Here is a 22,054-nt window from a genome sequence, read left to right on the forward strand (position 1 = left end):
TTTCAAAAAAAAAAAAAAAAAAAAAAAGGGAAGGAAAAAAAAGGCAATCTATGGAACGGGGGAAAATATTTGCAAACCACCTATCCAACAAGAGTTGATATCCAAAACATATAAGGAATTTATACAACTCAAGTGGAAAAAACCCAATCCAACAAATAACTCAATTAAAAACAGGCAAGGACCTGAACAGACATCTTCCCAAAGAAGATATACGAATGGCAAATAGGTATGTAAGAAGATGTTCAAGATTACTAATTATTAGGGACATGCAAATCATAACCACAATTTTAGATATTACCTCACACCTGTTAGGATGTCTATTATCAGAGAGAGAGAGAGAGAGAGAGAGAGAGAGAGAGAGAGAGATAAAAAAATGGTGTGGATGTGAAAAAAAAAGGGAACCCTTGTGCATTGTTGGTGGGAATGTAAATTAATACAGCCATTATGGAAAACAGAATGGAGGTTCCTCAAGAAATTAAGAATAGAATTGCCATACAATCCAGCAGTCCCACTTCCGGGTATTTATCCAAAGAAAACAAAAATCACTATCTTGAAGAAATATCTGCATTCTCATATTCACTGCAGCATCATTCACAAAAGCCAAGATATGGATGAATGGATAAGCACAATGTGGTATGTATGTATATGTGTGTGTGTATATATAATGGAACATTATTCATCCTTAAAAAAGATGGAATCTTAATGATAAGAAGGATATGTGGATTTTAAGAAAAAAAAAGTTGAACTCAGAGAAACAGAGTAGAATGGTGGATCCCAGGGCCTGGGGCAGGGGATGGGAAATGGGGAAGGTTGATAAAAGAATATCAATTTTCAGTTATAGCATGGCCGAGTTCTTTGGATCTAATATTTAGTATGGTGACTAGAGTTAATAATACTACATTGTATAACTGAAATTTGTTAAGAGAGATCTTCAGTGTTCTCACCACACATACACACACACAAAAGGTGTGTTTCTTATTTAAAAAGCTTTTTTTAAAAGTTTATTTATTTTGAGAGAGAGAGAGAGAAAGAGAAAGAGAATCATTAGGGGAGGGGCAGAGAGAGAGGGGGACAGAGGATCCGAAGTGGGCTCCGCACTGGCAGCAAAGAGCCTGACACAGGGCTTGAACTCACGATCCATGAGATCATGACCTGATAGATGTTGGACGTTTAACCGATTGAGCCACCAAGATGCCCCTTACAAAAACGTTTCTTACAAAACCAAACATACTATATGATCCAGTGATTGCACTCAATGTCATTTACCCAAATGAACTGGAAACTTACGTCCACACAAAAACCTGCATGTGGATATTTATTCATAATTGCCCAAACTCGGAAAGGTGTCTTTCAGTAGGTGAATGGATAAATAAACTGTAGTATATACAATGGAAAATTATTTACAGCTAAAAAGAAATGAGTTATCAAACCATGAAAAGATATGGAGGAAACTACACTTGATCTTAGCCAAAAGGCCGAGAAGCGATATATGGAGGAAACTTAAATGCATATTAGTGAGGAAAAAGGGATGAATGGGCAGAGCACCAAGGATTTTTAGGTCAGTGAACTATTCTACATGATGCTACAATGGTAGATACTAACAGTATACATCCATTGATACTGTAGAATGTACAACACCATGAGGGAGCCTTAATGTAAACTGTGGATTCAGGATGATAATAATGTGTCAATGTGGGTTCGATTGTACCAAATGTCCCACTGTATTCGAGATGTTGATAGTGGGGGGAGACTGTGTATATGTGAGGACAGGGAGTATATAAGAATTCTCTATACTTTCTGCTCAATTTTACTGTGAACCCCACCCCCCCCCTCAAAATGCTCTAAGAAATAATTTCATTAATTAAACAACAACAAAAAAAACTAACAAAAATAAAAATCCTTACAGATTTAGGAATCTTAGCAAACCCAAAGCAGGATAAACATAAAATCATCCCAACCACATCATTATCAACCTGTTGAAAACCAAGGGTAAAGAGAAAATCTTATTTTAATTTTTAAAAAAATTTTATTAAAAAATTTTTTTAACGTTTATTCATTTTTGAGAGACAGAGAGGGACAAACCACGAGTGGGGGAGGGGCAGAGACAGACAGGGAGACACAGACTCCAAAGCAGGCTCCAGGCTCTGGGCTGTTAGCACAGAGCCCGACGCTGGGCTTGAACTCACGAACCGTGAGATCATGACCTGAGCTGAAGTCGGATGCTCAACCAACTAAGCCACCCAGGCGCCCCTAAAGAGAAAATCTTAAAAGCCAGAGCAAAAAGATATGTACAAGGAAAACAACAAGAACCACAGCCAATTTCTCATGAGAAATGCTAATTTTCTCAGCCAGAAGACCATGGAACAACATCTTTAAAGTGCTAAAAGGAAGGAAAACTGCCAAGCTATCATTTTATATCCAATTTAAAATATCTTTCAAAAATTAAGGTAAAATAAAGACAGTTTTGGACAGAAGCGGTGAGGATTTGTTGCCAGCAGACTCATACAAGCAGAGCTAAAGGGCATTCTTTCTTTAGGCTGAAGACAAACGATACCAGATGGAATCTGGAGCTACAGGAAATCATTAGAAATGATAAATATATCAATAGATGTAAAAGACAATTTTTCTTTGTTTTCTTAACTTCTTTCAAAGTCAACTGTTTAAAGCAATAACAACAATGTATTGTGGGGTTTATAACAAATGCAGAAGTGAAATATATGGCAGTCATAGCACAAGGTCAGAAGGAGGCAAATTATACAGTTGTAACATTCCTATTCAGACGTGGAGTGGTATAATATTAATTCAAGTTAATTGTGGTAAGTCAAGGATGTATTTTTTATCCTTAAAACAACTGTGAAAAAATAACACAAAGTCATTGGCAGAGATAAAATGGAGTAAACAGTACTCAATCCAAAAGAAAGCAGAATAAAGGGGGAAAAAATAAAGAAGAGATGGAGTAAATAGAACACAAATAGCAAGCTGGTTGACGTAAATGGTACCGTATTAATAAATGTAAATGAACTCCACAGTCAAGGCAGTTAAGAAAAAAGAGAGACCTAACTATATGCCGTTTACCGGAGGTATACTTTAAATAGAAAAAGTTGAAAGCAAAAGTATTGAAAAAGATATACCATTCAAACACTAAGTGTAAGAAAGCTGGTGTGTTTTAGTATCAAAGTAGAATGCAGAGGATACCCTTGTTGGCTCAGTCTGAAGAGTATGAGGCTCCTGATCTTGGGGTTGTGAGTCTGAGCCCTACTTTGAGTGCAGAAATTACTTAAATAAATAAGAAACTTTATTGGGGCACCTAGGTGGCTCAGTCAGTTAAGCATCCAACTTGATTTTGGCTCAGGTCATGATCTCAGGGTTATGAGATTAAGCCCTCTGTTGGGCTCTGCACTGAGCCAGGAGCCTGCTTAAGACTTTTTTTTTTCTCTCTTTCTCTCTCCCTCCCTCTACCTCTCCCCCCAATGTGTACATGCACTCTCTCTCTACAAAAAAGTCAATAAAAAAACTTTATTTAAAAAAAGGTAGAATTGGGGTGACTGGGTGGCTGTCAGTTAAATGTCTGACTTTGGCTCAGGTCATGATCTCATGGTTTGTGAGTTTGAGCCCCACATCGGGCTCTGTACTGACAGCTCAGAACCTGGATTCTGTGTCCCCCTTTGTCTCTGCTCCTCCCCTGTTCACACTCTGTCTCTCTCTTCTTCAAAAATAAATAAACAGTAAAAAAAATTTTTTTTAATTAAAAAAAGTAGAATGTAGAACAAGGAGTATCCCCAGAGAGAAAAATATTCATTTCATAGACATTAAAATTCTGAACATGTATGCACCTAATAACAAAACTTCAAAACACACAAAGCAAAAGTTGACCAAACTAAAGGGAGAAACAGACAAATCAACAATCATAGTTGGAAAGATGGAGAGTGAAAGAAATATAGAGTGTCAGAGACACAGAGGAAAGAAAGAGATAGAGAAAATCTACAGGGACACAGAGCCCAAGTGAAGGAGAGGTATATGGCCTGATACTAAGAGGCTGACAGGACCCAGAGATAAGGAAAGAGAGGGATGGATCATGCCCTGGAGAGGAAGGGGGTCAGGAGCTCTGGTCTCATTGTGTAGAGCCAGAGCAGGGGTCTGAGCCTGTGGGATCCTGGAGGGGGTGCTGCAGGGTGGGCAGCATCACTCACCCGCTGCCCCATGGAGCCTTGGGGGCCAGGTTCTCCACGCAGTCCCTGTGTGGGAGGGAGGAGAGGTATAGAGTCAGCTATTGGAGTGGGTGTGACCCAGGGATCCCAGGATTCCCCAGAATCCTCCACCAGGGGCTGCCTCAGTACTCACTCTCTCTCCCTTCTCTCCTGGGTGGCCGGAGATTCCTTTGGGTCCAGTGGGGCCTGGGGGTCCCTGAGCAACAAGACAGGGCCTCAGCTTTGTACTGAGGCAGGGTTGGGTGGGCAAGGACTTGGGGGGCACAGGGGTCAAGGAGGGAGTCCCAGTTTGGCCTGGACCTCTGGGTTCTTTACCACACTCCCAGTGCCTGGCATACAGCTGGCAGTTTATACATCTCAGGGTTTAGAGTTATGGCCCTGGAGTCAGAGAGTCCCTACCCCTGATCTGCAAGTTGCCATGTGCTGGTGGCAGCCCTTTAAAAAAAAAAAAAAAAGAACCTCTATCATTCTTGGCTGTATGTGCTGCTCTTCCTTACATGGACTGAATGACTGAATAAAAAGATTTACTGAAAGTAGTTTGCATATTAAGTGCTCAATAAATGCTTGAATGAATGAACAAATGAATGAATGGTAGATGGGTGAATGGATGAATATGTGGACTGACAGTGGGTGGGTAGATGGATGGACAGATGAGTGGGACCACTTGGAGAATTACTCACCATGTGTCCAGGACTCCCAGGAATGCCCATGGGACCAGGAAGTCCAGGGGGACCTGGAGTAAGACACGACATCCTCAGGACTCAGAGTACAATACCAGTAAGTCTACTATCCACTCCCTCCTGATGGCCACAGCCCTAGCCACTCTGCCATCATCTGACCCCACCCCTTACATTGGGCCTGGACTCAACTTACCCATTGGCCCTGGGGGGCCTGGGAGTCCGACTGGTCCCTGGGGCCAGTGGCTGCTGGTCTCAGTGAAGGTGTTGGACAGTAATGGGTCCCCTGGGGGAGGAAAGATGGTGAGTGAGCAGGACTGGGCAGGGATAGGGCAGTCAGTCTTTACCTGCCATACCTCTGCCAAGCCAGCTTTGACTACCCTGTGGGACAACCTATAGTGTGGGCGGGGCCATTGGACACCTGCTCCAAGGGTGAGGAGTGTGGAGAGTGCTGGTCATATGGGACCAGGAAGCAGGGAGGCCTGGGTTCTAACCTTACCGCACTCTGGCTAGTGACATTCAGCAAGACCCTCCACCTTGCTGAGCCTATACTGCCACACGTCAAATGGGAATAGTAATAACAGCTACTATTTATTGACCATCTACTTTGTGCTAGGCTTCTGTGCATGGGGGTCATGGAGCTCTGGGAGAACTGTGCAGTCACTCTCCCCATTGTACAGATGAGAAAACTGAGGCTTGGAGAGGGAGGAGTGGTGAGATGGAATGAATGGCGCCCAGTCATACATCAAAGATACAGCACAGGTATGATTGAACCTGGTACTCCTAGCTTCTGACCACTGGCGGCACACACGTAGGTCAGCCTGGGGAGGAGGTCAAGGATACATGTCTGGGTCCAGATGGGTGGAGGAGGCTCTCTGAGCACAGGGTCAGGGAGCACAGAACTCATTTCCTGCCATCAGGCCTGGGGCTCTCCAGCGCTCTGAGGGCTGGATCACCGCCAGCTCCAAGACTTGGCAGGAGGGCCGGATGCTGGTAATTCTAAGCACAGGCTCCGGAGGACGCCTGGGTTTGAAGCTGGTCTCTCATGTTCTGGTTATGTAATCGCTCCTCTCTGGCCCTCAGTCTTCCTCATCGGAGAACAGAAGAGGACAATGGCACTATGGGAGGACTGGGTGACACATAGCTGACCAAGGGCAAGCCTAGTATACAGAAGGTACCTGGTAGATGGCAGTGACAATGGGATGATCATTATGCCAGCCCTGCCCCCACTCCCACCATTATCTGTCATGACCCCAAGGGACTTACCATATTGGGGGTTCCAGGCATGGGGTGGTCCAACAGGGACTGGGGGGCCAGGGGGCCCAGGGGGGCCAGGAGGCCCTGGTGGACCTGGAGGTCCCCTCTCTCCAGGAGTGCCCACAGCTCCAGCCTGGCCAGGGCTTCCTGGGGGGCCCTGAGGACCTACAATGGAACCAGGGAGTTGTTGGGTGTATGAGGCAGGGAGGTCCAGGGTGGCTGCAAGGGGGCGGAACAAGGCAGCCTGGGGGAGTGGGTACACGATGGCTGCGGAGGCCACAAGCCCAGGCCGGTCCTGGCCCTGACCTCCCTGGCCATCTATTAAGGGGATGAACACAGCCCTCTTCAGGGGCTTTAGGACAATGGACACTTGGTATACAGCAGGTTCTTAGGAAATGTTGATTTCCAGAATGTTCTCTTCTCTCCCTTCCAGACTTTTGAATGAGTTGTTCCCTCCATCAGTCCTCCCTTTGCTCTGCCTGGTGTCCCCTCCAAGTCATCCTTTAGGCCTCAGCTATGATGTCACTCCCCAGGAAGCCCTTCTCATGCCCCACCCCATCCAGGCTGGGTCTAGGCTTCCTTCCTTGGGGTTTCCATACCTACAACTTCCCCCAGAACAACCTTGGTCACATGGTGGGGGACACTGCTATTTCTCCTCTGCCTGCCTCTCCTCCTCCCAGCTGGTCTGGAAGCATCAGAAGGGTATAGACAGGTCTGACCCCACCAAGTACCCAGCTCAGAGCCTGCTGTGGTAGGTGCCCAGGACACATGGGTCCAGAGAATGCAAAAGAGGGTTTTGGGGAGCCCAGGTGTGAGTGGAGGGGTGATGAACTGAGAGACACGTGGGTGGAAGGGGCCCAGGCTACCTCTGGCCAAGTAAGGGTTCACCTGACAGGGCTGACCTGGGAAGCTGGGGGTAGGGGCAGTGCTGTGGGCACTCACCTGGTGGGCCTCTCATCCCCGTTGGGCCCCGGCTGCCAGTGTCTCCCTTGGGGCCAGTGGGCCCAGGAAGCCCCTGGCCACCAACTCGATCTGGGGGAGAAAGTTCATCAGCTTGGTAGCTCCAACTTTGCTCTTGCCCTGACACTGGCCCTCGTCCCCCAGTCAGCACCTACCCTCTCGAGGGAGCAGCGGGGCCCTCACGTTCTCTCTGGCTCCTGGTAGCCCTGGGGCAGGGGTAGACAGGGGTCAGTGTCATCCAGGGTCCCTGCCTCCAGCTCCAGTGTGTACGACAGGGGCTACTGGGGTGCTGCGCCCCATCCCCTCAGGCCCAGAAAGGGGTCAAGCTGGGAGTCAGCAGCAGGGCGGGGACTGGAGTCTCACTCCCCTGATTCATTCCCAACACACTGCCCCTACTGACCCACTCACCTTGGAGGCTTCCATCTCCCGGGCTACCCCGGGCAGCTGGGGAGCCCCAGAGTGGGACAGGGTCCCCGGGTGCCGCTGGGGTCGGGAGCACTGCCCGCTCAGTGACAGTTAGCACCGCCACCTGCGGAGGAAGAAAAAGACAGGTAGGTACCAGGGTCTCAACAGGGGCAGGTCAGCAGAGGGGCCCCCGTGTTGGGGGCAGGAGGCCCATGCAGCCAGCATAGCCCAGCTTGGAGTGGAGACCCACCTCCCAGAGGCTCAGAACTTCATCAGAAGTGACTGTGGTTTTCAAACTACACAATTCGTCACCGTAAAAAAGCCATCATACACCGTCACTGCCACCCAAGTGGAGTTCTGTGTCGCCATGTTTGCTGGGCCACAGGGTCTTTCCTATGCTGAGCCGCATAAATAACATGAAACTCCTCTTGGTCTATTCAAGTACTACAGGCTGGGAGGATTTTTACTAAATTTTGAGGGAAGTTTGGGAAGGTCTGACATGAAATAGAGGCCCTGAGGTGTATACAAAACCACTTTGGGACCCAGTGTGGGGAGCCTCTGAAAGTCAGTGGTGTCCGCTGAGCCTCTGACCTGGGATTAAAGAGGGGCCAGAATGCCCACTGACCAGGGGGCGGGGGTCGTGTGGTCCTGTCCAGAGAAAAGCTGAAACTCCCAGACAGACCCAGAACTAAGAACCACACCCCAGACCTGAGACTGAGCCCCTCATGCCGGCTCCTCCTGGGAGGAAGCCTGGGGAGCAGTGTGGGGTTCCCGGAGCTCCCACACTTCCTAGCAGGGGTTCTAGCACATGCTGTTCAGAAACTTCCTTTTCCCCCTTGATACCTCAGGGGCATCTTTTCATGTTACAAAACGGAGGTGTTGTGAACGGCTGTCTGGTATTATGCTAATTATGCAACCACTCCCTCCGCCATCTGGTTTTCAATTTTCCCTATTCATTATTATTATTTTTTAAATTTTTATTTATTTATTTTTTTGAGAGACAGAGTGCAAGTCGGGGAGGAGCAGAGAGAAAGGGAGACACAGAATCTGAAGCAGGCTCCAGGTTCTGAGCTGTCCACACAGAGCCCACTGCGGGGGCTCGAATTCACAAACTATGAGATCATGACCGGAGCCGAAGTCAGATGCTTAACCAACTGAGCCACCCAGGCGCCTCTTCCCTATTAATCATTAACATTTTGGTAACCACCTTTGCATCTATCTACTCTCCTTAAGATAAATTCCCAAGGAGAGAATGATGGAGGAAAGGATATGCAGACAAAACATGTATGTCTTTACGTGTGCTTAGAAAATCTGGGGGGGGGGGGTGCTCCTGGGTGGCTCAGTTGGTTAAGCGTCTGACTCTCGATTTCTGCTCAGGTCATGATTTCATGGTCCGTGGGATTGAGCCCTGCTGACAGTGCAGAGCCTGCTTAGGATTCTCTCTCTCTGCCCCCTCATGCTTGTGCGCGCTCTCTCTCTTTCTCTCTCAAAATAAGTAAGTAAACTTAAAAAAAAGAAAAGAAAATCTGGAAGAAAAGATGCTTAAATATTGACCGTTGCTCTCTCTCGGGGCATAGGTGACTGCTGCAGATGGTTTTCTGGTAGGTTTTTCACAGTTCTGAGCTATTCATGTTTCTAAACTTAGAATGTCTTGCTTTTTAATTGCTGAAACCTTTGTATCTTGAGATAATTTGGGATGTGCAGATGTTTTGCTTTGGAAACTGGGAAGATAGTATTATGGTGGTGGAGGGGAATAAAAGGCAAAGGCGACAGGGCAAATAAGAGACTCAGCCACGGGCTCTGGGGGGGTGGGGTCTACAAATATCTGGCTGGCATGGAGATGGGGGTGCACAGGGAGCTTCGTAGGCCTCCCGGAGGAAGAGCAGGCCAGGCGATCTGACTGTGAGCAGGCTTCCTGGGGAAGGGCACAGAGGGGAAGCCAGCTTGTTCTGGAGGGTGGTGGGTGCCTGGTAGGGAGGTCACATGCTCTTGGGTGTTGAAGCTCAGCTCAGAGATGCAATGGGAATCATGAGTGGATGGGGCGTAGGGGTGCAGGGAGGGGGTGGGGAGGCCAGGGGAAGGGCAGCTGCTCACCCACCTTGGCTTCCAGCACCTTCAGCCGCTCGGTCAGCTCTGATACTTTGCTGCAGTTGAGGCAACCTGCAGGGAGGGATGAGGCTGGGGCTGGGGCCAGGCGCCACAGGTTCCCCATGGAGCCCCTCAACGCCTGGGGGCAGGATGGAGGCAATGGGACACCTGATGACCCCAAACCATGAGATAGCTCAGTGCAGGAGAAGGGGCTACAGCCTGTTCAAGGTAGGCCATGTCCTGAGGGTTTCCTTTGGCTCCAGATCCTCCAGAGCAGAATCAGGGACCCACCTCCTGCAACCTTTACATCTAAGATGACTCCTTCCCTGGAAGCCAGGGCAGGAAATCCTGTTGCTTCCCCTTGGGCAGGGCTGGCCTGGGCTTGCCAGCTTTGGGGACTGACACATCACAACCTGGACTGAGCTGGCTCAGAGGCGCTACCCTCTGATTCTGCCTCCGCAACCACCGTCCAGCTCCTCGGGCCTCCCCAGGGATACCCCTAAGTTATCGATAGCAGCTCTCTGGCCCATTCCAGAACTTGCCAGCTGCGGTGCACGGGGACTAGTGCTTTAAGGGCTCATCTCTCCAGTCCACGCCAGGATCCCATGTGTTACGACTAGTGTCACCCCAGTTCACATCTGAGGGCACTGAGTTCAGAGCAAGGGTGCAGTGAGTTCTTGACAAGCACAAAGTCTGGGGTCGAGTCCCAGAGCTGCCCCTTCCTGGTTATGGGGCCTTGGGAAGGGCGCATCTCCTCTCTGACCCTCAGCTTCCTCCTCTTTAGAATGGGGACAATGATGCCTTCCTGGGGCTGTGAGATTGAAATGGGTTGACAATGGAAAGCACCTGGCGCAGTGCCTCACTCATTGCAGATGCGGAGAAAAGCATAGTTTAAATAAAAAGAGGACTGGCGGCTTGGGCCCACGTCTGCAAGAGTCTGGGGATCACACACACACAAAAAAGAGTTTGGGGGTCATGGGTCTTGGGGTGCTGGGCCCAGGTCAGACTCCTTCTAGGCCCTTTCTCTCCACCCCCACTTTTCTTTCCAGGCTGGGGTGGGCAAGGGTGGGCGCTCTCCCTGACCCTCCATTGCTGGACTCAGCTGGCTTTAGGATCATCACCACATTGCCTGTGCCCCCGTCCGGCCTCTCCTAAACCAGGGGGACCCCAAGCAGCTGCCCCAGGACCCACCTGAGAAGGCTGTGGGCCTAAGTGCCATCCGTCGCATGGTGTTGCCTGACCAGCCAGGCTCCAAGAAGCCAGCGGAACCTGAAACTGAGGGATGATACTGATGAGAGCCCCGCTGGCCTGCACTATTCCCCATGTGCCACTGTGGCCCCGACCAGGATCCCTACCCCTCCTGGTGAAGAGGGAGACAGAGGCCCAGAGAGGTGGGACAGTTTTCCTGGGTCACACAGCAAGAGCTGGGATGAACTGGAACAAGACTGCGAACTTGATGGGACTAGGGAGCGGGCTGGCAGCAGGTAGGGGCCAATGACCCCAGCAAGCTGCATGGGTTAAGAGCTTAGAGGTAACAGATGCAAGGTTGGGTCCCAGCCCTGCTACTTGCTGACCTGTATGACTTGTCCTCTCTGGACCCACCTATATTCCCACCTGTAAAGTGGAGTCATAAGGCTACTACGCCCCCCAGGCTGGTGTGATCCTGAGGAAGGCAATGTATACAAAGGGCCCCCTGGGCACACATAGGCACACAGCAGGCAGCTGGGACATGGCTGTCCCCCTTCTCCCTGCCCCAATTGGTAAGAAGACACTGAAGTGGAACCCGCCCTGGTTTTAAATGAAAACCAGAGGGAGGCTGGCTGCCTGGGAAGGGCAAGGGGGGCTGTGCTCTACTCTGCCACCACCCCTATGAAGAGTGGCCACCCTGGCTGGTCTGGCTCTGGGGGCCTGGTTTTCCCCACAGCCAGAGGGATGGGCTGGCCGAGCCAGGGGCAGGGGTACAGCTGGAGGGGCTCTGGAGCCAGCAGTAGCAACTGCCCTTCTCTGCCCCCCCCCCCACCGCCCCCCAGGCCTGCCTTTTAAGGCCACAGAGTGCCATCTGGTTGGGGGGGGGGCGGGGAGAAAAGACCCAAATAAGGCACAAACCTGGCAGCTCTGAGCCAGGCTGCGGGTTGGTGCAGGGAGTGCGGCGCCGGGAACTCAAACCAGACGGGTGTCTCTGGCCAGCCCCCAGCAGGGAGGCGGCCAGACCCTGCTCCACTATGGGGCCTCTGCTCAGACTGGCCTTGCATCTCCCGCTCACCCTCCCTGGGGACCTGGGACTTGCCCCATCGCAGGGAATAAATCTGGCCCAGGACAGAGGAAGGTGGGCTGGCAGCCCAGGACTGGGGGCAGGGATCGGGGCAAGGTGGGGGGAATGCCATGTGAGCCAAGGCCAATGCTAAGTGTTCTACACACCCCAGCTCAATCTCACATGGTAGGTTGTAACAGCTAACACTTAACAGCTAGCACTTACTCTGGGCCTGGCACATTCTAGTAAGCACTTCACATACACATTTTTAACTCATTATCCTCATGGAACCCTATAAATGGATAGCTAGTACCACCTCCACTTTACATATGGGAAACTGAGGCACAGAGCTCCTCTGTCCCCTGTGCTCAGATGAATGGACGAGTGAATATGAGTATCTCTCTGGAGGGAAACCAAGATGGCTGGAGCCTGGACTTGAACTCAGGTTAGCCTAACTCCAGGGCTCGACCTCTGGGCCACCTGTTACCTCGAGTCAGCCCACTGGGTGGAGGCAGGGAGGCCTGGCACCTGTAGGAATGCTGGCTCTGGAGGAGAATGGGCTCGCCAAGCCTTCCTCGTCCTCTTTGCTCCCAGGTGAAGATGTAAAAGGCCATTTTGTTACTCTTTTCAGGAATTCAACCAAAGGAAGCTGCTGTCTCTCCAACCTCATGGAAGTTTGGGTTTTCTCTGGGATGAAGTCTGGCAGAGCATCTGCCTGGCCCGGCCTCCTCACTTACCCTGCTGTTTCCCCCTTTTTTTCATGGCATTCCCACCCTCTAACATGTACTGTGTCAGTTCCCCAGTTCACGGCCAGTCATCCACCCCACTGGCTGGAACATGAGCCCCACCAGGGCAGGGACCTAGTCTGTCCCATGAATGGCCTGGAAAAGTGCCTGTTGCATAGTAGGGCCTCAGTGGCCTCAACAGACCTTCTGTTAACAAATGCATGAATCACCGGCCCAAAATGAATGTAAAGCAAACAAAACAAAAGGCAAAATAATGTGGACGGCAGACACAATGGTCTTGAAAATGAGCATAAATGTTCTAACGTCACATGAGGGCTTCCCTGAGTTACTAATCTATGCACTTGTGGTTGGAAATTCTTTTTCAACCAATTTGCTTTTGTACATTTCACTGGACGCCAGAGAGAACTAGAAAAACTAATGAAAACATGGTCTGACCATCAGCATAGATGTAACTGGTTCAAAGTGACGGCAAGTGAAAATTTTAAAAGAAAGAAAGATGGAAGCAAGGAAGGAAGGAAAGAAAGAAGATAGTTAAAGAAATAACAAAACTGCTAAAAAAAAAAAAAAAACAAACCCAGAAAATATTGGTTTGGTTCAGGATTCACAAAAACAATCCCTAAAACTTCAAATTCTGGTAAGTGGACAGAACTACTTTAAGGGGCAAATCAGGCTGTAAAATGGCCCTTTCGCACAGCAAATCCCAGTAGGAAAAAAGCTCAGGGTTGGGACAAGGTCCCCTGTCATCCAAAAGTATCATATCCTTCCCACTGGTGTTGGGCCAGGACCTCTGGAGCAGACCCCAACGGGCTGAAAGTCCCCCAGATCCCAGCCTGGTGGTCTGTCCTGAAGTTCCACCCCTCAGCCCTAACCTTGCCCTCTCAGGGGCTCCAGGCTGGGTTCCAGGACCACAAACCCCAGCTTCCCTCTGGGAAACCTGACTGTGGGCTACTTCCCACCACCTGGGAGGTCTCTGCCAGTACCACACACACTGCCTCCCTACCCCCTTCCCCACAGCTGCCAGTCCTATATCACCTCCTCCAGGAAGCCTTCCCAGACACACCAAAGCTCCCCCCATGACACTCTCATCACTCCCTGCCTTGATCTGCACAAGGACAGCATCAGGTACAGTTTCAAGCCCTGTGCCCCCATAAGCAGCTCCCCTTCCCCCTGCCCACCACTAGGACTAAGCTAAGAAGCCCCTTCTCATTGGGTCTTCATGAGAACATGAGGCCCAGAAAGGAGAGGCCGCCTGCCCACACAGAGAGGTAGGGATGTGGGGATTCAAACACCACCCTACACTGGGAATGTGGGTGTGAGAAGTTGCGAGTGTCCCTGGGCTTCATCTCTGGCTTTCTCTTCCAGGACAGGGGCCAGCAGAGGGGCTTCCTCATTCATGAGCCACCCACAGGTCTGCTGGGTCCAGTGACCACAGCCACAGAGATGCAGTCTCCCCAGCCTCAGTCCAGGTGTCGTCCTGGGAATTTACTTTGCAAATGTAAATATTTGCTGCTGTTGGCCTGAACCAAAGATGGGGTCAGGGATGGGGCCAGGAGCTCCAAGAACCCTCCAGCTGGCTTCTGGGAAGCCTCAGTCTGTGTCCAGCCTGGCCCTCTCTTCAGGGTAAAAGGAGGTTCCCATTCATTTCCCATGTACCCACTGTACGTCAGGCACTGGAGAGACACGAGTAGTGATGGCAAGGCGGGGGCCACTGTAGCCAGGTGGCAGCTCCAGGAGGGTCACAGGCAGAGGGGACAGCTGCTGCCCAGGCTGTGGGGTGGGAGAGAAGGCCAGTGTAGGCCAGGGGTAAGATGGAGTGAGGGCAAGGCTGGAGCACATCACTGGGGTGGTCAGGAAGGTGGAGAGGGGAGCCACCCAGCTAGGGGTGAAGGACGGACAGGCAGGGAGTCAGAAGATAGGGGCTGCTGGACCTTCCAGACAGGAGTGGAGTAGACAGGTGGCAGACTCGGGCAGCACTGAGCCCACAGGATCCTGAATCTTCAGAGTAAAGCACAAACTTTGCACTGTAACTGGCATCTAGTTAGGGCTGGAAAGATAGGTGCAGGAAGGGCCTGGCCCTGGATGGTGGAGAAGCCCAGGGCCCAGGCAACACCTGGGCCAGAACCTCTGGTCTGTTCTTAAGCTTTTTTGCTGTGTGACCTGGGGCAAACTTCTTCCCTCTCTGGTAGCCCATCATAGAAAGGCTGTGGGAGTCCACAGATGGGGAAGGGACATGTGTGCTAAGGACAGTGGAACAGTGAGGGGCAAACAGAGGTCACCTAGCTGCAGGGGATCCCATGGGAGAGGAGGGTGAGGGAGCTTCTTGATTTTTCTATCAGGGAGCAATTGGGGCTGAGATTGGCTTCCACCAGTCTCATGGTGCCCCAACTGTCCGAATACTCCCCTACTGGAAATCCTCAGCTGATGCTGCTGCAGAGGAAAAATCCTGGCCCCAGGTCATACTGATGGACTTTGAATTGGGATGTGACCTTGAGCAAGGCATTTCCCTCTCCCAGCCTCAATTTCCATACCTGGACCTTCTGCATCATGGCATGATAGGTAGCATGACACCGGTGGGTGTGAGTCATGGTACCCGGCATGGAAGACAGCGGACGCTTTCCTTCCCCTCATCATTATTATTACGGGAGGGTCTGAGCCAGGGGGAAGCTGCAGACCCCAGGTCAGAGCCCTAGCTCTGAGAATCCCAGCTATAAAGCTTATTTGCTGTGTGACCCTGGATGAGATCTACACCCTCTCTGAGCCTCACTTACATCGCCTGAACAATGGGGCTGATGGGTGAACAATCTGTCTGCAAGGATTCCCTCCTCCCAGAGGCAGAATAACACGGAGGCCACAGCAGCCCTGCCCTCAGCAGAGCCCACCAGGGGCTCAGGACCAGCAGACACAGTGCATCCGGCCTTGGCCCTTCCTCAACGTTTTCCAGTGGGAGTGGGCAGCCAGGTGAGACTCAGCCAGGCTCTCTTCCTCCATCTAGTCCCACCTCCCAAGGCCAAGAGGCATTAGTAGAGGCTTGATCAGACAGGTCCCGTGCTGAGTGACTCCAGGTCCAGGTGAATACCCTTCTGAGCCTCAGTTACCCCATCTGTAAAACGGGGCCTATTCCAGTGTTTTCCTCATAGGTTGTCATGAACATCAGGGTACATCCTCACTCATCATCACAGAGTGAACATTGCCATTCTGAAGATGAGAAAGCCAGGGCTAAGAGCTACGAGTGAACGAAGAACCTGCAGACTCGAGGCCTGTTTGCTGAGCAGCTGACTGAGAAACTAATCTCAGAGGTGGGAGGGAGGACAGTCCCAGAGAGCCATCGCAGAATCCCCAGCACAGGGGCCAAGGGGGAGAGGAAGATATAAATTTATGAATATCCACTGTGTTTGAGGCATGAGTCTCAGATGCTCATAATAAAGTACAAGGTGGGCACTTTTCAATCCCAGGTGACTTCCAGATAGAGACAAGATTCAGAGAGGTAGGGTGACCTGCCCCAGATCACACAGCAGAGCACAGCTGATCTAGATCTGAATTCTGGAATGATGGGTGCTCCCTCTCCTCCTTCATGTCACCCCACACTGCTCTGGTGACACTGCTCTGTGGCCCCAGGGCCATGTCACAGGGCTGGGCAGATTATGAGGGCAGTTACCAGCCAGGGAAACTGCTGGGGGGGTGGGGCTCAGCCTCAACCAAGCTGTCAGAGGAAGGGCACGGCCTGGGTTGGGCTTGCAATGTCCTCATGCTTCCCCACCCTCATTCCCAGGACCCCAGAAGAGCAGTGTTCCAGAACATCCAGGCCTGGGCATCTCTTTAGTCTGCTCTGCCTGTGTGTGTGTGGGAGGGGCCCTTCCTGTCTCTGGTTATCACATAGTGCCCACCACAGGCTGCCGTGCCACTGCAGGGTCTTTACGGCTTCATTTCATCCTTGAAACATCCCTGGGAAGCAGACTCTAGTACCCTGCCCATTTCACAAGTGAGAACACAGAAGTTTAGTGTGGGAGAGCCCAGGCTCTGCAAGAGCACACAGCAGCTTGGTGCTCTTTAGAGAAGGTATTCCTCCCTTTGAATGGGCACGAGATACGGGCCACCTGCACTGCAGTCCCCACCCCGCCCCCTCTGCCCGGTGCCCTTGCACAATGACTTGCACAATGTATGGGGAGTCCCTGGCCCAAGGCCACACAGCTGGTGTGTGGCAGATCTGGCCTGGCCCATGAAGCCCTGGAGACGTCCATCCCAGGCTGGGACCTGGAGGCCCTGAAAGAGGAGATGGCAGATGTCAGGGTTGGCCTAGCCCAGCCCCCATCTTGCACGCCAACCTTGCCATTGGCAGAGACCTTAGCCTTGATCCTGGTTTCTGGACACACAGCCTCCAGCTGTGGGACTCAAGGGCATGGGAACTGCCCCCACCTGTCCTCCGCCCTCACTGGCTCCATGATGGCCCCACAGACCTGGGAAGGTCTGCCCTTGGGAGGGAAGCCACTGACAGAGTGGCCTTTGTCTGGGCAGGCCCTGCCTGGCTCAGGCCCGCTAGGCCCAGGTGGCCCCCACACTCTGGGGACTTACTTCCCCCCAACCAGCTACTCTGTGTCCTCTTTGGCAGCAGCCCCTCCTTTTTGGCTCTCCTCCTGCCCCCTGGGCCCCTCTTCCTCCCACCAGGGAGGGGAGGGTCCCATTCCTGGTTCCCCTTGATGTCCCCTCTCACACCGGCACCGGCAGCTGCCTCTCTGTACAGGACCCCTGCTGGGCATCAGGCAGCTCCCCCACTCCCTCTGGCCACCCCTACCAGAACTGGAGACTCCCCAACCCCACAGGGAAATCTGCCAGGCCCCTCCCTGCCCCACTCTGTCATGAGCTCTACCCCCCACCCTGTGTGACTCTGGGCATGTGACTCCACCTCTCTGGGCCTCTGTTGCCCATCCTATGAAGCAGGACTCTTGTGGGTCCCAGGGAGGCGAAGCATGTAAATCTTTCAAGAAGCACCTATGAATGGTGACTTCTGTTAGCATCACGCTCTCTTGATTCAGAGGCCATGTCTCACACGTTCGTGTTTCTGGAATCAGAGTATATCTTGTGACTGATGCTCACATTAACGTGCTGCTCTGGGGGCCCTGAATGCCTCTTTCCACTGATGTGCCTACAGGCGTGCTTCTTGGGCTGGTTCTGACAGCTTCTCTTGCTGAGTTCAGATAGGTAGTGAGGGTGGGAGCCACCCAGACTGCTTAGCAGAGAGGCAGGTGCCCTTGAGAGAGGGCTCTCCAGGTAACCATGTGTCCAGGGTGCAGGGAGGCCTGGGCTGTGTCCTCTGTACCACTGCTGGGTGCTGGGCCCTGAGCCACCCGTGTTGCATGCAGAGAAGGGGGGTGGGGTGAAAGGGCTCCCTCTGCCTGCGACACACTCCACATGTGGTGGCCCATCTCTAAGGCCCTGGGAGAGGCCAGGCAGACCAGCCTTCAAATCCTGACCGCCACTCAGGAGCTGTATACCCATCACTTTCCTGAGCCTCAGTTTCCTCACCCACAAGATGGATACAACCATCCCAACTGGGCCAGTTCACAGACTTAAGGGGTGCTTTGCTTCCATGTGCTGTTACCATATCCAATGGAAATGTCCACACGGGTTCTCCCCAAGTTTGGAGGAAAGGCTTGGGACGGTGTGCCTCAAGACATGAGCTATGCAGCATGTATGAAATTCCTTCAGGGGTCCTGAGAGTTAGGCGGTCAACACCCATGGGACAGCAGGCCCTGACTGTGTGCATACCAGCCATGCCTCACTAGTGGGCCTGGGTGTGCCCAGTGCTGGCCACTGTAGCATCTACCGACTTAGCAAGGGTTGACTACTCCCACCCACGCGCCCAAGGGAAGGCACTTGGCCTGTACCTCGGGGTAGTCCTACCTTCCTCGCAGTTCACCCCTGAGTGCCCGGGGCAGCACCTCCACTCACGCGTGGTCACTGTCTTGTACATCACCTTGTATGTGGGTCTCACCACGGTTCTGTAGCTGAAAGAGTGTCCAGGGGGCCGGACTCAGACAGAGTTTTCTGCCACCTTTCCCACCGACCTGGATGTCCATGGGGATAAGCTCCAGGGTCCTCTGCTACCTCTGAGCCCCTCTGGAGCCTCTCTCCTCCTCTACACAGGGATTCAGCCCTTCCAATCCCTTGTAACTCCCCGGGTGGGGGGATCTAGATACTAAGTGGACAGGAAGTCCCTGCAAGCTGGGTTGGCCTGTCCCGCCGAGCAGTGAAGCTTCACCAAGTGAATGCATGTGGGTAAATGGTGGAATCCTTCCCCCAGGAGGCCCTCCAAGTGCCCCAGGAGCCTAAGGGGAGGTGCTGAGGATGGGGACGGGGCCAAAATTCCCTTTGCTCCGCCCACCCTCGGGGCCCCTGCATTTCCCTGCACTCTCGATGCAGTGTCACAACCAGGCCTTTGCTCCTGCTGGCCTCCACCTAGCATGCCACCAGCCCCTGTTCCACCATGGTCTCACTTACCTGTTCCCTGGGCAGCTCATGGGCCAGGGGCAATTCTGCAGCACTCGCTGAAGGTAGGTGCCATTTTGCACGTGGCATGAGATGGTACGGGTCACCACATAGGAGCACCAGTTCCTGAAACAGACCCACAGTGAGGAAGCTCAGGTGCCATGCGCAGCCTCTTCCCAGGACCCCGGGGAGGATGAGTGAGGAGGTCCAGGTTCTTTCCAGGAGCCCTGAGTCTCTAGGGAGAGAGACCCCCGAGCTCTGAGTCCTTTGGGCCCCAGTCAGGAGTCTCTGGGCTACTGTGGCTGAGGAGTGACTCCTATAGCTCTGGAGGGGCAGCTGTGCTGGGGGCTCTCGGAAGGTCGTGGGGACTGAGCTGCGGGGGACAAGACGGGAGCAAGGCATCCTTGCCTGCGCTCTCCTTTCTCGATATCACTTCTCTCCATCCGGGTCACCAGGGCCTCCTGCCTCCCACCCGGACAACAGCAGCAGCCCCCGTCTTGCCCCTCAGTTGCTCCCTAGGGAGAGTGTCATAAAATGGAAACCTGGCCATGTTCTTCCCGTGCTCATCCTCACTCGGCGCCCTCCAGATGTCCTGTGCTCACATCTGCTGTGAACCCTCACCTCCAGGCCTTCACACACACTCACGCTGGGCCCACTGCCTGGGCCCACTGCCACACGCTGGGCCCACCCTGCCCCCACTTCTCCACTTGGCACCTCCGACCTTCAAAGCCCTACTGTGCTGTCACCTCTCCCCGAGTCCTTTTCCACCTCCACCCCTACCTGAACAGAATTGATGGTTCCCTGCCAGGGATCCCCTGCAGCACTTTGTATACCTGTCTCGCTGAGTTAGGCTGAGGATTCATGTCTGCCCTGTCCCTCCCCTGGCATGACAGAAGAGAGGCCCTGTCTCACTTATCCTTGTGTCCCCTCTGTGTGATAGCCAGATGTCCCAAGCATGGGGGACTGGATTCTCCAAATGCCCATTAATAATCATATTGCTTTGCAGGGCGCCTGGGTAGCTCAGTCATTTCAGCAGCTGACTCTTTTTTTTTTTTTTTTAATTTTTTTTTTCAACGTTTATTTATTTTTGGGACAGAGAGAGACAGAGCATGAACGGGGGAGGGGCAGAGAGAGAGGGAGACACAGAATCGGAAACAGGCTCCAGGCTCCGAGCCATCAGCCCAGAGCCCGATGCGGGGCTCGAACTCACGGACCGCGAGATCGTGACCTGGCTGAAGTCGGACGCTTAACCGACTGCGCCACCCAGGCGCCCCATCAGCAGCTGACTCTTGATTTCAGCTCAGGTCATGATCCCAAGGTTGTGGGATTGAGCCCTACATTGGGCTCCACACTCAGCAGGGAGGATTCTCTCTGTCTTTCCCTCTGTCCCTCTCTCCCCTGCTCGTGTGTTCTCTCTCTAAAAAAACAAAAAAACAAAAAACATATTGCATTGCATTTATTGAGCACCCACTGTATGCTAAGGGTATTTACATTATCTTCCTAGTAAGTCAGGAAGGCACCTCCCTACATTTTACAAAGGTGTAAACTGAGGCTTGGGGAGGGGAGGACAACTGCTCACGTACCAGAGCTGGTGCATGGTAGAGTCGGATTTGCACCCAGGAATGTGGATGGCCCAGCCTGGCCCCTGACTTCATCCCAGAGATCTCAGCTCCTGTCTCCTCCCCATCTCCTGAGCCACGGTCCATGGTTCTGTGAAGGCCCCAGCCTGGGAACCTGCTGACCCCAGGCTCAAGACCACAAAGGAAAGTCTGGTGGGGTGACAGGCTCTGGCTGAAAAGGGTCACCTGAAACAGTCCCTCCTTTCCCAATCCCGGCAAAAAATGCAGGGCCTGTGACCCTGTGCAGGGCTGAGGGCTGCTGAGCCGCTGGAATGTCTCAGCCATCACAGAGATGTCTGCCACCACCGACATCCAGTCTCCCAGCTGCCGTCCCACCCCCGACCCTGGTCACCCATCAGAGAATGTCCTTGGCCGGGACCTGCCGACTAACTCACTGTGGGACGCTGGGGAAGTCCCTTTACCGTTTTGTCACCCTGGGATAAGTCCAGAAGGAAGAAACAGCCTTAGCCAAAGGCACAGTGGGGAGAAGGGATGGCTCTGTTTAGACCAATGACCTGGCAGAGGCTCACCATAGCCCTTGGCCAGACACCACATGGAAGAGGTGACAGGGGCTTGTGGCAGCACTGCTGGGAACCACGCGACACTGGGAACAGCCTAAACAGCTACAGGACCACTGGATGTGGAAAACCAGATGCGAGATAGAGCCCAAGTTCTCCACGTGTAGACCACCATGTCTGGCTAATTGAGAAACGCAAGTGCAGACCAACGGATAGAGAAGGATTGGATTTCTATTAAAATAAGAAAGCTCAGGGTGGGGGTGGGGGGCCCTGGGTGGCTCCGTCAGTTAAGTGGTTAAGTGTCTGACTTTGGCTCAGGTCATGATCTCACAGTGTGTCAGGCTCCGTGCTGACATCTCAGCCTGCGGGTTCTGTGTCTCCCTCTCTCTCTGCTCCTCCCCTGCTCACCCTCTGTCTCTCTCTCTCTCAAAAATAAATAAACATTACATGAAAAAAAAAAAAAGCTCAGGGGTGCCTGGGTGGCTCAGTTGGTTAACTGTCCAACTCTTGACTTCCGCTCAGGTCATGATCTCACTGTTTATGGGTTCGAGCCCCACACTGGGCTCTGTGCTGACAGTGGGGGAGCCTGCTTGGGATTCTCTCTCTGCCTTTCTCTCTGCCTCTCCCGGGCTCAAGCTCATGCTCTCTTTCAAAATAGATAAACTTAAAGAAATATAAAAAAGAGAAAGCTCAAAGACTATTTATATGTATATGCACATATATAGCTATGTGTGCAAAGTTAGGAAAAATCACACGCTCACATCAAATTGCCACCCATGGGGGCAGGGAGGAGCTTTCCATCTGCTCTGTCTCCTGCAGTAACAGCAGCCTTCAATGATCAT

General features: G+C 52.3%; 1 protein-coding gene and 1 pseudogene across 6 annotated transcripts in view; both read right to left on the bottom strand.

Moving 5' to 3' along the window:
- The window catches only part of EMID1 (EMI domain containing 1), a 48,629-nt gene that overhangs the window by 20,877 nt on the left and 5,698 nt on the right, over positions 1 to 22,054 (bottom strand). For 4 of the 6 annotated variants that reach the window (XM_047828748.1, XM_047828749.1, XM_047828747.1 and 1 more), the window contains exons 2-13: positions 19,088 to 19,201; positions 18,491 to 18,594; positions 10,787 to 10,870; positions 9,606 to 9,667; positions 7,511 to 7,631; positions 7,258 to 7,308; positions 7,085 to 7,174; positions 6,152 to 6,307; positions 5,082 to 5,171; positions 4,889 to 4,941; positions 4,342 to 4,404; positions 4,191 to 4,235 (exon numbers count right to left, since the gene is read on the bottom strand). In XM_047828748.1, coding sequence (XP_047684704.1) covers positions 4,191 to 4,235; positions 4,342 to 4,404; positions 4,889 to 4,941; positions 5,082 to 5,171; positions 6,152 to 6,307; positions 7,085 to 7,174; positions 7,258 to 7,308; positions 7,511 to 7,631; positions 9,606 to 9,667; positions 10,787 to 10,870; positions 18,491 to 18,594; positions 19,088 to 19,201 — 1,033 coding nt within the window. The remainder of the gene's footprint in view (positions 1 to 4,190; positions 4,236 to 4,341; positions 4,405 to 4,888; positions 4,942 to 5,081; positions 5,172 to 6,151; positions 6,308 to 7,084; positions 7,175 to 7,257; positions 7,309 to 7,510; positions 7,632 to 9,605; positions 9,668 to 10,786; positions 10,871 to 18,490; positions 18,595 to 19,087; positions 19,202 to 22,054) is intronic. The other 2 variants (XM_047828751.1, XM_047828750.1) reach the window with 1 other exon arrangement.
- On the bottom strand, positions 1,320 to 1,487 carry LOC125149762 (uncharacterized; annotated as a pseudogene).

This window comes from Prionailurus viverrinus, chromosome D3 (genome assembly GCF_022837055.1).
Source record: "Prionailurus viverrinus isolate Anna chromosome D3, UM_Priviv_1.0, whole genome shotgun sequence".
In the NCBI taxonomy this organism is placed as follows: domain Eukaryota; kingdom Metazoa; phylum Chordata; class Mammalia; order Carnivora; family Felidae; genus Prionailurus; species Prionailurus viverrinus.